This window comes from Ambystoma mexicanum, chromosome 4p (genome assembly GCF_040938575.1).
Source record: "Ambystoma mexicanum isolate Mex_15411 chromosome 4p, UKY_AmexF1_1, whole genome shotgun sequence".
Classification (NCBI taxonomy): domain Eukaryota; kingdom Metazoa; phylum Chordata; class Amphibia; order Caudata; family Ambystomatidae; genus Ambystoma; species Ambystoma mexicanum.
In genome coordinates, this window is record NC_090927.1 from 1,199,929,868 (window position 1) to 1,199,946,604 (window position 16,737).

The window sequence follows — 16,737 nt, forward strand, 5'->3', positions numbered from 1 at the left end:
TCGCAAATTTCTCCGTTTTTACTTGAAAACTTACTTAGATGCGACTTTGCCAGTAACCCCTTCAGAATTGTCCTGGTGCTCAAGACAGGCACTGAAATCTAGGCAGATAAGGGTCCCTCGGCGGTTGTTTACAGGTACGTAGTAAGGGTTGCACAGCACCTTTCAACTTAGAGTGTACAGGGCTGGTAACGAGAACGAAAAACTATTCCGAACTGCTTACCGTGGTTCAATGAATCCTTGGATAGGTCTTGGTTTCACGGGCTCCAGTACAACAATCTCCTTCTTGTTTCACTTTTCCATCTCGTATTGGACCATCCTTGCGTTCGCACGCAGAACGCTGATCTCAAGTAGCCAAACAGAAGCGCCTCAGGGCTTACGCTGCAAGGGCGCAATGGGCGTGTTAATATACACACAGCTCATTTTCTTGTGCTTTCAAAGTGCTTCCAGCAGGATTAAAGTGACAGTTCTCTTCAAATCACAGCGCTGCAGATTGTCACCAATAACGCTGCTGCTGCTGCGGGTATAGAGTCGGGTACAAAGTCTTGAAAAGGTAATATAAATCCAGGAAAGGTTCAGCCAACAACTGGAACTCACAGCCAAACAGAAGCCGTTCACCTCAGGGCCTAGCATTCGATTTGATGACTCGCTCAGCGCACCTAAAGCATCCCTTTCTTGTTAGCACGCACCGCAGCAGCCGCTCTCCTACTGCGGCAGCGGCAGCCGCTTTTTCAGTCCCTTCCTTGCGGCTGCCCTAGCCCACTCGCGACCATGATTGCGGCACTGTCTCCCTGATTTTCACAGCATCATCACTTCCACTTCTCTGAAGCAGTATCTCGTGTGGGCCTGCCTGGGCCTTACATCGCCTTTCCCATCTGTGTGTGCTCGGACGTGCGGCTCCAACATTGTAACATCCCAGAAGGGATTTCCTCGCTTGGGCCTACATCACACTTGTGCAACTTCCTGGGCCTTTACTTGCCCCCATCCGCATCTGCCTGTATTTTGATGGCAGCATCATTGTTCGAAAATCTCTGGATGGAGCACCTCCTATTCGGCCTTGTTTGGGCCTTATCGCCCTCCCTGTGTCTGCATGTGCTAGGATGGCAGCTCCTATGTTACACAATCCCAGAAGGGATATCCTAGCCTACGTCCTACTTGGGCCTACATGCACTTCCTACACCTGCGTATGCCTAAATACATTGAAGGTTTACCTTACTTGGGCCTTTACTTTCCCCCACCCGCAACCACCTGTGCTTGGATCGCAGAATCAATGTTTTAAAATCGCCAGAAGGGGCATCCCATTTGGGCCTTGCTTGGGCCTCACATCGTCCTTCTCTCACCCTTGTGACGGCACCACTTATACATCTTCAAGAAAGGGGTGTTACACTTGGGGCTTGCCTGGTTCCTCCCCTACCTTACTTCAGCCATGTGTGCCTGTCACACCCTACTATTTCATTCAGCTCCCAGAAATCCGGATGACGAATTAACTTTGCTGACATCAAGAAAGGGGTGACTTTCTTCCCTCCCTCCAGGCCAATCTCGCCTGCATGGCCACCCTTGTGCGTTCTTGCATCTTTCTGGCTTCTGCCTCATCTTGCTCCACATCCTGATGGCAACACCAAGACTTTACCAGCACAAAATAGGCGTTTCTCACTCTGCCTCCTCTGGGCCCCACCTTGCACTTACTTGCACCTGTGTGCGCTCTTCTCTTCCTGTCCTCTGAGTTACTCAATCCCGCTCTGCAGCTTTATTGTGGCACCTTCACCTTTGTTCACACAGCAACACAAATGGCGGCCCCTTCTCCTTTGATCCTGCAACACCATTACTTTTTATGACTGTGTATAGTTGCCACCACTTAGAAAGAACGCATCTCCTCTGCAAGTCCTTTCACCGGTGAGGAGCTCCATCTACCAGAAAAAGGAATCACAAATGCAATGACTGTTTCCTGCTACATCCTCCTGTATCTGTCCTGCTTGAAAGAGGGCCTGACTGGCCAGATGGTCTTGAAGAGTCTGCACAGGACACCATTGTCCCTGTTGGTCGGCATCTGTGGCTACTAGGCCACGTGGTGAGCTTTCTTTATGCATTGTGCAGTTTCTCTGTCTGTTTTTCTCTCCCCCTACATCCGTTGGGCTCTCCATTTCCCCTATCTACTCTGTTACTCTATCACCTATCCTACCTCTCTCTCGAAGCCTGGAAGGAAAAAGTTCAAGAAAGCTCTCCTGGTTTCTAATCCAGACCAGTCCATCTCTGACACCTACGTCAATACTTCCTCCACACAGCCCATCACTGACATCCTCGTTGTCGCCCCCTTTCTTGATCTATGGACTCCCCATATGGTCTCTAGCCTCTCCCCTTTCTCCTCTTCGCCCATTAATGGTGGAACCAGATGGGAAGTACTCTTGACACACTTCCCATCCTCTAGGTGCATCATTAATGTCTATCACAATGCCACTGTTATGGCACAGGGCTCTCAACCCAATCTCCTCCTTCTTGATCAGCGTCTCCGGTCTCTCATTAACTGCCTCCCTTCTCCTCCCACTCCTCCTGCTGCCCTGCCCCTTTCCTCTTCGCCACCACCATCAGGCATACCCATCCTCAGAAAACTTTCAAAGGTGGTAATCAGCCTCATTTAGCTACTCTGAATGCCCGCTCTGCTGTTAAACACTCCTCTGATATCTGTCTTGGTCTTGAAGACTTGGACCTCAGCGTCCTCGCACTTACCCAGACGTGGTTCAATTCCAGCTCTCTCACTGATCTTGACACTCTTCTTCCTAGAAGATCCCGTCCAAGCCCAGGAGCATCTGGCGTGGGGGAAGAGTGGCCCTTATCTTCCCTGAATGGGTCCCTACTTCTATCATGCCCTCCCAATCCTACTCTTCCTTTGAATACCTCGTCTGCAGGCTTTGTATCTCTCCTTCCCCATCACTTACTGTTCCCACCATCTACAGGTCCCTTGGCCCGATCTCTCTTTTCCTTTCTGAATTGGCAGATCTCTTCTCCTCCCTCCTGACCTCTACTACCAAACTTCTCCTCCTCAGAGACTTTAAAACCCACCTTGGCTCTCCTGAAGTGGCGCTGTACTCTTCTGTGATCTCTGTGACTCCCTCCCCCTCACCATTCTTCACTCTGGTCCGACTCACTCTGCTGGAAACAATAGTGGATGCGCTCATCTCAGCAGACATCCCTCTCTCTAACCCACTCAGTACTCCCCTCTCCTTGTCTGACCATTCCCTCCTCTGAACGCACCTTGAGCTCTCCTTCGCCGTCATTCGACTGAGTAAGCAAGTGTCAGTTGCTGCTTTTGCTGCCACCTTAACCCTGCTACTCCTGCTACTGACATCTCCACAGACAAAGCCCTTGCTAACGTCCACCTCTCCATCTCCAACACTCTCGACACCCTTGCCCCTGTCATGAGATCCTACATCAAGCCTGCATCCAAGTGTAGAAACTGGTATGAATCCGAACTAGCTTCACTGAAACCTAAGTGCAGAGCTGCAGAACGGAAGTGGCAGACTTCGGGCACAACCACTGACAAACTGGCCTGTCGCCTGCTCCAAAGACAATACTGTTTCTACATCCACGCCAAGAATAGGGCCCACAACGAAGCTTGCATCTCTGGAGCCACCAACAACACAGTGGAATTGTTCACAATCTGCCAGGAACATGCCAAACCTACTGCAGTTTCAACCTCCCCTCTTCTATCCCACACCCTCTTTATTGCACTGGCCCCACACTTCACAATTAAAACACAGGGCATCCTGTCCTCACTCTCCTCTTCCCCCCTCCTCACTCACCCACATGTGGTCAGTACTCCCTTAGCCCACCTCTCTCGCCCCACTCCCTCTTCCTTGCCCATAGCATCTAATGAGATCTCCGAAGTTGTCAGCTCTATGAAAGTCTCCTCCAAACAGGGGCTCCTGCCTTAGCTGACCTCTGTAACTATTCCTTTGCCACTGGCTCATTTCCCCAGCCCCTCAAGCACTCCCTTGTACACCCACTCCTAAAAAATCCATTCACTGACCCTTCCCGACCAGCTAATTGTCCTATTTCCACGCCCCCACCACTTCCTGGGCAAACTCCTGGAGAAGTTGTTTATCTCCCAATTGACCCACCACACCGAACTTGTTGGTTGTCTCCATGACCACCAGTCTGGCTTCAGAGCATCCAGAAGCACGCAGAACTGCTCTCCTGAACACCCGTGAAGACCTGCTCACTAACCTTGAATCTCAACTCTCCTGCCATTCTCATTCTTCCTGATCTTTCCTCTACCTCCGACACGGTCAATGATTCCATCCTCATGAAATGGCTCTGTGATACCCTTGGCACCACGGACCAGGCACTGGACTAGCTAACTTCCTTCCTATCTAATCATCTTTGCCAGGTGCAACTGGGCCCTTTCCTGTCCTCTATCTCACTCTCTACCTGTGGCTTTCCTCAGTGCTCTATCTTATCGTTGTGGCTGTTCAAATATTTCTCCCACTTGATCTCCTCCTTCTCTCCTCATCTAGTGCTATGCTGATGACACATAGCTCTCCTTCAGGCTTCCCTCCACTTCCTCCATCTCACCCTCTTTCATTCCCAACTGTCTGACTACTATTCAGGCATGGTGCACTGGCAACAATCTGTCTTAATGCCACCAAGACTGAGATCCTACCCAGTGGGACCCCTGCTCCATGCTTCCACCCTACTCTCCAGCTGCCCTCCTTGGGCCCCCCCCCCACCATCATGCAAGGCCAAAAACCTTGGTGTCATCTTCGTCGACTCTCTCTGTGTCTTCCCTCATATCATGGACTTTGCCAAGAAGGCCCACTTTCAGCTCCACCTCCTTAGAGGCATTCTCCCCCTCCTCACCTTCCCCCAGAAACTCAATGTCGCTAGAGTTCTGGTCCGCTCCAGGCTGGATCACTTCCTCAACATACTTATTTCTTCTCTTCGCCCCTTCAACTAATCCAGAATAGGACTGCGAGACTTATCCTTGGCCTCAAGCCCAGGGACCACATCTCTCCAGCCCTAAAATCTGTCCACTGGCCCACAGCTGCTATGAGGATCAAATTCAAGACACCTTGCATCATCCATAAGGCTTTCTGGGACCTGGGACCCCGCTTTATCCAACTCTCTGCCCCTGAATACCTCCTTGCTAGAGCCCTTGGTTCCTCTACCTCCAACTCTCTGCAGATAAGACATTTCTGGCAAGAGCCTTTCACATGTCTACACAAAAGCCCAAACTGTTGGCATTGCCAATGCTTGTTATATTTACTTTCCTCACCACTTTCTTTTAAATTGTAAGGATGCATAACATCTTTGGATAGGAAACCAGTGAACAACATTTTTTATGGTTTTGTTTTAACTGTAATCGGAGAAGTCAGGGCACCCTAAATCTACTGCCACACAAGACCCCACGTGAGTTAGGATAGAATTAGAAAGACATTCACTGGATACATTGAGAAAAGTAACCCGAACAGGACCAGGACAACTAAAAGTTCTGCTTTTATTGCCCAGTGAAAAAGATAACACTTGTGGATTAGCAAACGTGTCCCCGTGCACAGTAAGCTAGACCGAAAAACGTGGCAGAAAGAAATGCCACCATTAACACCTCCACAAATCTCGATTCCTTACATGTGTATCGCCGTGATACCAACGACAAAGGCAATGCACAGTCTTCCCATTATTTCTTCAACTCCTTATGCCTGATCAGGACTCTTGAGTACCTGGGCCTCTTCTTTGCCGCATTTAAAATGTGATAACGCTTCGCCATGAGGACACTTCAAAGTGTGCATTACAACACGCGATAAAACAGAGAAAACAAACTGCCGTTAGTCAATTGTTCCTTCTTTACTTGCAAAGATGCTGCACGCGTATTCCACCCAGAAACAAACACTTTGTACCCCCGACTCCCACATGGAAGGACACCTCTGCCCTCCGTGCATGCTTTGAAATATCCACGAAATGGAAATGTTTGGACGGATAAAAGAAATACGAACTAAAAGCGTGCATTCCTCAAGGGATTTGGGTAGAAGTGCAAACATTTTCCAGAAATCACATTTCCCCAGGAACGGTCTCATTAGAAACCACAATGCACATGGCATAATTAACTCAAGCGCCCGCCGCGTCATAAATAAATCAAGTGAACCATTGAGAGGTAATTCATCATCCTTATTTTAATAGCAGGTGCAGCATGAGTCCCTAGCAGAGCACAGTTCCCTTTTCTCCCCTCCCAACCTGGCTGTTCCCTCCACTCATGGCACTCTCTTACTCTCTCCTCTTAGATGGCCGCATTGTCTCCTCTGCAGCCTTTTCACCCAGTCAATCCTCCCTTTCTTGCCTCACTTTTGCTTGTCGACCTCTGTGGGCCTCTTATGACGACGTGTCCACTGTCTGTCCTCCTGCTGTGGCGTTGCTCCTGGACCTGCCTGCCCGTGTGCACCAGCCAGGGTGTTTCCGACTCGCAGAGCCTGTGCTTGGACCCTGGCTGGCACGCAAGTAGAAACTGACAAAAACTGAAAATGCTGCAAGGACCCGTCAGGGAGGGGTCCACGCCACACGCGGACGCGGGGAGACACTCAGGGACCAATATGATTTTCACAAAGAATATGCTAGCCTAGCGCTTGCAGGGGCTGCAAATTAAATGCAAAATTCTATTTAAATCCAAATTACATACACAATTATTTTGTATTTAATTTAGATTTAAATTTGTGTCAAAATCCAATTAAGCACTGGCAGGCACGGGGCCCCTAAAAGGAGTGGGAGCTGCGAGGGCATCATGTAGCAAGAAATAGGCAACAGGTTCAAAATTCTAAATAAAATGATTTACTAAATCAAATGTCAGGATGTTTGAAGGCCTAACTCGCCCTATGCCAAGTTGGGAATTCCCTACCTGAATGAAACTTAGGAAAGTCTGAGTCAGAATGTTCAACTTTACAATGTCTGTGTCCAAAACCTATCCTTGCCCTCAGAACTAAAGCTTAATGTGTGGGTATGTCAATAATGAAAGATGTAGTGATCAACACAAAGTTCTGCGCTTCTTCCAGCTGCTAGCTTGATTTTCAGCTCTCCTTCCCGGCAATATGAATGGACATGCAGACACATTATCCGATTCTACTAACAAAATGAAAACTGGAATAGTTGAGCATCGTTCTATAAAGCACCCTCAAAGGATTTGATCACTTTCATAAAAAATAAACTGAAGGGGGTGACCAAACTAGAGTGTACAAGAAAAAAACATTGTCACGTATGGAGCATCAGGAATCACTGTTCCAGGAGCATAAATTATTCTTGGCAAATATCAAATTCAGAGCATTCATGACCTCACTGGTGCCATGACATAACTCTGGCATCGCACCCTGTAATGAACGGAATAGTTTACTTGGTATACCAACCATGTGGTGGCCAAAAATGAGAGAACAAGTAAAGAATTAGGTAAATTCATGTTGAACATGTTTCTCCAGAAACAACAAGAAAAGTGCATCACCATGGGCATTACTTCCATTCTTCCATTACTCAATCCAGACAAACCGTTGACGATATTTTCTGTGGACTATCAATGATTATCAACTTTCCTGGGGTAAACGACCAATGTGATTGTCCTAGATTAATTCACCAAGCTAGCACGTCACACAGGTTAGCCAAACTGCTCACAGATAAAGAATTAGCCACACGTTAATAGACATAATTAGACTGCATGGTCCTCTTGATCGTATCATATCCGACAAAGTCTCACAGTTAATTTCAATATTTTGGAAAGCGTTATGGGTAACATTGGGCACCAAGATTAAACTTTCATCCAGTTATCATCTTCAATCATCTGATGGCCAAAGAGATACTGAATCAAATCTACAATGTTATGTGACTCAGTATCAAAATGATTGGGCAAATTGGATTGCAATGGTAGAGTGTACAATAATAATTTGCTACAATCCTCGATTCAGTTCTGGTTTCTCTGTGCCACATATGGGTTCCATCCCAAGATGTTCCAAGAAACAGTATTAAGTTTAGATGTTTCAGATTTGGATCTTTACTAACACATGTGATGAATCCTTCATACCATAGATTTCACCAAATCCAATTTCACCTACTCCGAAATCTTCGATTTCTTTTTCTTCTAATTGTTTAGGTAAGTGGGTAAATTTTAAAACAGATGGGGTAAGGGGATAGGATAAGGTAGGGTTTGGGGGGTCTCCCACTGCATAACATTTTTTTTTAAGAAAAAGTTATTTGAAGATTTCACCTTTAGGTGAAGTGGATTTGGTGAAATCACAGACAATAATGAATTCTGTGGAGTCATCACAGATCCCCAGCCTAAAATCTCCTCCTATGTGGCCAGGGGATGGCGTCCGCTGCCTGATCATGACCATGGGGGTGGTATTATGGAGGACCACCACACAGGTGGAGATGGCTGTCGGGGAGAAGTGTTGACCCCATCAGGAGGGATGCGGTATGGCCAAAGTCCCAGAAAACCTAGATCACTTGGAAGAGGAAGAAAATAAAGGCGTTAATGTGGAGCAAGAACCACGCAAAGCTGAATGTGCAGACTAGTGGTTGGGATACCAGTGTGCTGTGCAGGGCATTTAAAAATGGTGTGCTTTTGGAGCCAAATGGAACAGAAGGAGGAGAGATGCAGAGTGGGCGCAGCAGGAAGCAGAACCGAAGACAAACATGCTTGGGAAGGCTACACTGAAGGAGGCAGGCGCTTCCTACCAGAGTGGAGGGAGACCGGGAGCAGCGTAGCAGAAGCAGAATGGGACCGCGAAGGAGCCAGCAAGGAGAAGCAGGCTGGCGAGCACGCAGTCACGCTGTAGAGCCTTTATTTCACCCGTGACTGAGAGAGAAGCCAGCGGGAAAACCAAAGAAGTGTCTGCAGGGCGGGGAACACTTACTCAGTGTTCGAAAATTGCAGTAGCAGTACGCCAAAGGTCAAGGATGCCAAGAACCACTGGTGAGTTTGACCTGGAGTGTTAGGAGGCCCGGTGAATACCAACAGGAGTATCAGCAATTACCAAGATCTTTTGAATGTCCACCAAGTAACATTGAAAGACTACATTTACAAAAGTCTCCATATGAGGGATGCCAATACGGGGAACGTTGGAATAAACATCATGAAAAGCAAATGAACGTTACTAGTGAAATAATTGAAAGGCAAGATTTGTACAACTCTTCATATATGAAAGGTCAATATGGGGAATATAGGAACAAGCATTGCCACAAGCCAATGAACAGTATTAATGAAGTTAGAGAGCAAAACTTGAACAAACCTCCACATACGGGATGCTAGAATAGGGGAAGCTGGAACAAGTAATAACTGAAGTCAGTGGAGTATAAATCAGTGAAGCAGTAAGAACTGTGTTCTACTCGAGAAAGAAAGAGCATTGAAAGATTGTAAGAAGACCTGGTGAATGTGTTGCATCAGGGAGCAAGCCTTAGGGGAAGGGGAGATACCTGGCAAGAGAGTACACCAGGAAGGGGAAGCAGTCTAAGAAGACCTGGTGGAAGTGTTGGATCAAGCAGTAAATCTTTGAGGGAGAGATACCTGGTAGGAGAGTAGACCAGGGATTTCTAAGCCCAGAGAGGGGGATACCTTGCAGGGGAGTACACCAGGTAATCCAGCCAAAATATGTAAAGGAAGACAAGACATTCTAAACAAAGTTCCTGGCAAGGGAGAATATCTGAAAATCCTCATCAATAAATTGCTAAGTGGAAGATACCCTTTTTCCGCCAAATTTACAAAAACCATAAATTGCTCTGAGAAGATACTCTTTGGCGTTCTTGAGAGTGTTGTGTAAGAGAGACATGTTTTCATCTTAAAGAGGTGTTATATGAAAGAGACATTTTTACCACTCATAAGGAATTATTGTTGGAACTGAACATTTTATACCTGAATAATTTCAGGGGGCGGGAGCTATCCCCTGGATCCAAGGATTGTTCTGTTGGATTTACATGCTTAGTTTTTGCACTTATTTTTCTAAGTTTAAACCAGAGGCATAAACCTTACACATTTTGTTGTTAATTTTTTGTGTGAGGGTCAGATGCGTTTTAGATACAAGGACAGTGTTGTGTGATGAGAACATACTGTTCCCTAGTTTTGCTTGCATAGGTAGGGAAACAGTGATTTGGATAGGGCTAGAAAGGCCTTTTTCCAAACCCTTTTATTTTAATAAATTGTCCAATGTTGAAAACGTTACAACTTTGTGTCTTGTCTCCCATTTCTGACCCCATCCGAAAATTTGGATAAAGTTTTAAAAGCCATTAAATAACTTCTACACAAAGCTAAAAACTCATAAGATATGTGCAGATGTCGAAAGAAAGTCCAAACCCATATACATTCTAGGCCAAAAGGTTTGGTTATCCATCAGGTACATGACAATTCTAGGATACTTTTCAAAAGGTATTGCCAAGTTTCGTAGGACTGTTCAAGATTTTGAAACTAAATAATCAAATGGCCATAAAAATTAGATTATCTAAACATTGGTAAATAGATCCAAGGTTTCACCTTTCTTTCCCCAAACTGGCATGTCAGTCCTTGAGAAATACAGTGGTTCCAAACCCTATTCGACTTGAGATGTATATCTAATTTGAAATTAGGTCCATCATATGTCATCGGATACACAGAGGGAAATGTCAATACTGTATGTTTAAGTTGGGTCTCTTGTAAAGCGCAACTAACACCAAAAGGCAACTTGGCGCTAAATAGACACCCTGCAGATGTTTCAACCAGACAGAAAACCTAAAACAGATTAGTTTTTAGCAGGTGACAAAACAGAGTGATCCTGTGAGGCCCAAAGAGCTCAAGGGAACTAGTTTCACAAGGCGGCTGCAGCAACTGAAAAAGTCATGGCCGCCCCCAGCCTGGCATGACGAAAGCAAGGGATCTGCAGATGGAAGGCATCAATAGAATGAAGGGCCTGAGAAGGAAGACCTGGGTGAAATTTAGACTGAAGATACTCTGCCGAAGCCATAAAACAAATGGTGAACTGTGCATAAGGCTTTGAACTTGATCTGGCTTTGTACCGGAAGCCAGTGCAGCTGACACAGGATGGGAGTGATATGAGCCCGCTAAGGCGACTACGTAGCGACTCTGGCCACCAGATTCTGTTACTTGATTGATCGGAAAGACTTTGGCCAAGAGGACAGCTCGTGGGAGATTGATAACTATGCATATGCCCCAGCTCTTGCTAAAATATTCCATAACAGTTACCCACAGAAACCCATATATTGAGGGGATTGGGTGAAAGTAAAATGTCTAACACACAAGGAAAGACAATAAAAGGACTAAGTTAAGAAACAATTTAATTTTAACTGCATGAAATAAAAAGGATCCTGGAAAGTATGGGAAATAGAAATGGGGAAAGAACTGGTATAAATGTTAAGCCATGTAACCAGTATTTGTCAGAATGGGGCTAATACATTTAAGAAAAGGTTTCCATGTTCACAGTAATAACAAGGAGCACTCGAAAGGGTGCATGCAGGTCTGGGTCCTGGTATTTAGCAGTCTGTTCTGGGTTAAGCACAATTTGTTTGCCATTTGACATCATCATTCTGGCTCTCTCCTTTCTCTCAGTTCTCCTATTCTATTCCGGATACCAGTCTGAATTTCTGATGACATGCTCCATGTTTGGGTCTCCTTCCTATTTGCCATAATGTGCCCGTTTCCTCTCTCCCAACTCCCTCACCTTCCATCTAGATCCCACTGTCCTTGTTCCATAAAATATACATATGCACCACCTGCGGGGCTTTGCTTTTTCCCTTTTTAAACCTATATCTAATAAAATGGGTTTTTTCCTTATCCCCCTCAGGCTGTCTGGAATTAGATTGGCTGGTTCTTCAGGGATCCAGCATTACACAGTCAAATTCTGTTAAGTTAAAATTGTTTTATTTATAATTGCACACAGAGCAGATAACATCATTCAAGTAACCACTAGATCCTCACTTTTCCAAGAGTGTGTTGTAGAGAGCGGCATCCTGACAAAAGAGTGCGGCTACGGCATGTTCCCAGACAGGCATCCAATGTTGATGGAAGACTTATTACCCCTGGTTGGAAACCTGGGAGTGGAAAGTTTTGAATATACTTATTTAATTCTAAAGAAAATGGTATTCCATAGTATGACAATGCAGGAGAATTAGAAGCAGAGAAGGGATGGTTGATGAATTCAAACACCAGGAGAGACAGAATATCAGCACAGATAGCCACAATGAATGCAGGAAAGGGGTTGCCAACATCATAAATTGGCCATGGTGCTTTCAGCAGCTTGTAAGTGGATTCCTCAGAGCCCCATTGGATATTAAATATCGAACTAGGTGGAATGATATTTGAAAGTATTGTAGGGATAGAACCAGTGTTGGATGGGACGAATTAAGCAATGGTTTCTTTGATTTTCTCAATCATTTTTATGATGATTAGGAGAGGCGACCACAGAGGTCCTAAATCTTTGATTTCATAAAGGCAGTGCAAGCAGTGAACAAGAAGAGCTGTACAATTGTAAAGACCTCACGAGGAAGAGTTATTGCATCTCTCACTATTGTGGAGTCATGCTTGTGTTAAGAAACATGGCTTTATGGTAGGCGCTAAATGCATCAGCTGGTACAGTGCTTTCTTGTTGGAGGGTTTGCTCAAAGCAGTCTCACATTTTCAAAAACTCTTTTCATACACTTGCCAGATTGAGTTAGTAAAGTAATTTCTTATGTCTATTTTGCCTTTTCAAGATCTAGTATTTCTCCTTTTTGGTTTCCAGTTACTGGTTTTGCCTTCTTGATTTTCAGTGATTGGTTTTACATTTTTGGTTTCAGTTAATTGCTTAAGCAAACCTTTTACAATGAATGTTATACTGATCATCATTCTGAATATTCCCTGTAGGTGTCTACAAAGAATGATCACTCCACACCATCGGCCCTACAACCAAAAGGTCTGGTTTGGCCACTGAAGCGCTGCCACCATACTGCATGTTCCCATTTTGACCCTTGTATACATTATACAAAATGTACAGTAGCAGTAAGGACCACCACTGTAACACAACACATTTCCATCCTCAAAATGAGGGTGGAAATGGAAAAACCTGTTTACCTGATTTTCTGAAATACCCAGCTGGTATTTTAGTAAATACCCGACTATTACCAATGGTACAGTGGCATTGCTGTAATTGATGGATTTTCTGGATTAACACAGTTGGTAATGGTACTCTGCCAACCAAATCTGCCCAACCTGTAATCAGGCCCTTAGTAACTATATCCCATTTGTACAGTGTAAAGGTTGCACCAGAAAAGGTTTGTTGGGGCTGATGAGATTGCCCCCCTCCCTTCCTAAGATCCCGGGAAGCCTAAAAGGATTAATTCTGAATCAAGATGAATCAGTCTTTCTAATACGCCAACAATAACATATACATTACCCCCAGAAGACCCTAAGTGCTGGATCCTAGGGCAGGTCCAAATAATGTAAAAGAAAGAGCCCTCCTAACAGGCAGAACAAAGGCATTGAGGATGCTCAGCTTTACCAACTCTATGCAGGTGTTCCCTAGAATAATAGATTCTATGGAAGATCTTTAACGGAATTATACAGAAAGTGATTGAAATACCTACTATTCTAGAGGACATCAGAGCCGCCGTACAATCGGTCTACGCTGCTGTCTTACATCAGGCTAGGGTTTATCTAGTGGCTGGGCTGTGAAACTCAGAATCACTTTGAATTGTATACCACCTACCAGAGAATTAACTTCTAAAGCAGTGCATACTGAGAGATTGTAATCGCCTTTGAATTGTTGGTTCAAGACATGCTGCAGCTGAATGTATCCGAAGAAATCATGGCGCTACAGTTCTCAACATCCTGTGTTATATAATATCCTTCACTACTCCAAGATGCTTTCCTCCCTGCCACAAAGCCATCCGAACACTGTCAGTACCAGGTAACATCATAGTCCATAAGAAAGTGGTTCAACAACAATGGTAAACAGGAGGGACAAGAGGTAGCATTCATGTCTCATTCCCCGTTGTTGTGGTTATATCCGGGACAGCTGGTTGTTTTCCCACACCGTAGCAGTCAGGTTTAAATATAGGATGTGAACTCACTTGACTTCCCTCCAAACCAATTTAACTTGCAAATGTCCATCTGCAGAACATGTTAAAGCATTTTTCAGAGTCCAAACACATGGAGCTGGAATCTGGGATACGTCCTGCCAAAAGCATTGTATAGGCGACACAGGTTAATTCTGGTGTGCCTGTCAGGTAGGAATCGCATTAGTCCTCATGCAATTACCTAAAGCGGTCTGTCAGCAACGATTTTCACCAATACTTTAGTCTTCCCATTAACACGAGATATCTGATCATATGCAGGACAGGCTACAGGAGGTTGGACTTTTATATGTATTAACACGATCAGAGCCTGTCAAAGATCTGGTGGTGGTCCTCCTCTCTCATAGGTGTCAGGGGCCTCTGTGAATATAGTGACGCATCGCACTAGTGACCCTAGTGAATTTTATGCAAGATCAACAGAGGTCCCATCACTGCAGTGGAAGTATCCTGTTTAGCTTACACTCAAAGTATAAATCATAAAGAAAATTGAGATATCCCTCAAGACCTTGTTGGTCAGCCAATCCACACATAGCCAAACTTTTCTTCAGCGGCTTGTGTTTGGTGCCTTGAGGCCACATTTGGTGGTTTGTTGGTATTCTATAGATTGCTTTACAGATTTAGAGAGCTTAACATAATTCTATATAACAGAGGTAAACAGTAAGATGGTTATGATGTTGGAAGAAAATCAACAAAGCATTGACTGATTAGATGCACAGTGTGGCGTATGCCATTTCTGTTCTCCTAAAATCAAGTATGAAACAATTTAACACACATGGTGGTGTTCTGGCCATTACTCCATATGCATTGACAGATTGTTTAAATAGCAGTGCAACAAAAGTATACTTACAATTTCTATCCCATGTGACATTTATAAAAGAGAAAGCAATTGAAGAATGTTAAACTTACTTAATGATTATGATGACCACCACAACATGTAAGGCGATGAAATAAAGTTTTGCAACTTGGTGGGTTACTAATGCAAATCCACTGGCAATAAGTAAGACATTAAGGAAAAGAAGCGCATATACTTTAGAAGCTAAACACATGCACACTTGATATATAAGTTTTCATGTTATTCATACCAAATGTTCTTACTAATTTCAACAGTGACAAGAAATGCATTTTTTCACAAGACCTTTCTAAAACAGGGTATTACTCAAGGGAGAAAAAACAGGGCATTACTCAAGGGAGAAAAAACTATCAATGAGATTGTATTGACTTGGAAACCCCCACTTGCCACAAAGTAGACAGATGAAAGATTGAAATACATCATAAATCCAAAAACTTAATTTAACACTTGTATAAAACATTTGCTCCAAAATAAAACGAACCAGACAAAGACACTCAAATAAGCACATTGATGATTAATTCTCAACATCTACAACCAAAAAGGTGTAGATGGAATGCTTTGCATTAAGCATAACCATTTGCTGTATACTCTGTACAGTCTCCCATGTGATAATGTTTTAGCCAGTCTCCACCATTACAGATGAGAAGCAGTGATATGCAAACCAGTCATGGTACTGCTTCCAGTGAGAGCAGTGCAGCCCAGAATACCATAGGAGAGCCATCTGCAGGGGCACTAGCCACGTTGGACCTCATCAGTAAGCTACAGCTCCTTTTCCTAGGTGCAGCAAGCAAATTACTAAATTCCAGTCAAGTCCTCGCTCGCTTTGGGAGACTAAAACCAAGTGTTTCCTAACTGCATTTCCATTCCTATAATTTGTATCTATATATTTATAAAGCATGTCTAGCACCAATACAGAATGTTTCAAGCAGCAGTACATAGCTGCAAGAACTTAGCGGTTTGAGTAACGAATGTGGCATTGAGATGGGTGTAATGTATGGAAACAAACAGCAGAAAACAGTCTCAGACATCTGTCTAATGTTAGTCGGTGGCGTTAGAAGTGATGCGTGCCTAGCTTTAATTTTCAGAAAGCAATATTCTTTTAGTACACTTATACAGATGCCATCTGCATTGGATAAATGGACACAAATATTGGATGAATGTGTAATGTTAGCCATCTATACTAAGCTTGGACATTTAATTTCTCTTAGTGTACAGGGATTGAACTCCCCTTTAAAAAAAACACACTATTGCATAGATTGCCACATCAAAATGAGGACATTATTCTGCTTCAAGAAACTCATTTAAGAGAAATGGACGAACAGCGACTTTACTCACACAAATTCCCTGCTAAAGTTTTTTCATCTGATGATTGCAAAGAAAGAGGAGGGGTGATTTCAATTAATGTTAATATGAAATTCAAGATATAATGAGTTATCAGGGACAGGCGATATTTAATTTTATGAGAAGACTTGGATGGTAAATCTATTACCCTCTTTTTTGATGTACGATCCTAATAACCATGATACCCGTTTTCTTGATTTTCTTCTTTACAACTATTGAATAGTTCTCCAAGGGTGAACTCTATTTAGGAGGTAATCCTTACATTGGAATGGCCCCTCAGGTAGACCACACTTCTGTATTTGCCGTCCTCTTCAGTCGAATGATAGAGATTATATAGTTGTCTCTAATTTTCATTATAGCCACTCTAGAATTTATATGATATTCTCCCCTCTCTCTTTGCTAGACTCTGTTTAAGGGGCAACAACTGGAAGTAAAGTTTATTCCGACCAATAGCTTACTGATTTGTCAATTTTTCCCAATGAGGATTTGACTCC

General features: G+C 44.1%; 1 protein-coding gene across 1 annotated transcript in view; it reads right to left on the minus strand.

The window, feature by feature from the left end:
• The window catches only part of LOC138453728 (two pore calcium channel protein 1-like), a 1,160,417-nt gene that overhangs the window by 192,362 nt on the left and 951,318 nt on the right, over positions 1-16,737 (minus strand). Inside the window, exon 16 of the mRNA XM_069606850.1 lies at positions 14,959-15,049. Coding sequence (XP_069462951.1) covers positions 14,959-15,049 — 91 coding nt within the window. The remainder of the gene's footprint in view (positions 1-14,958; positions 15,050-16,737) is intronic.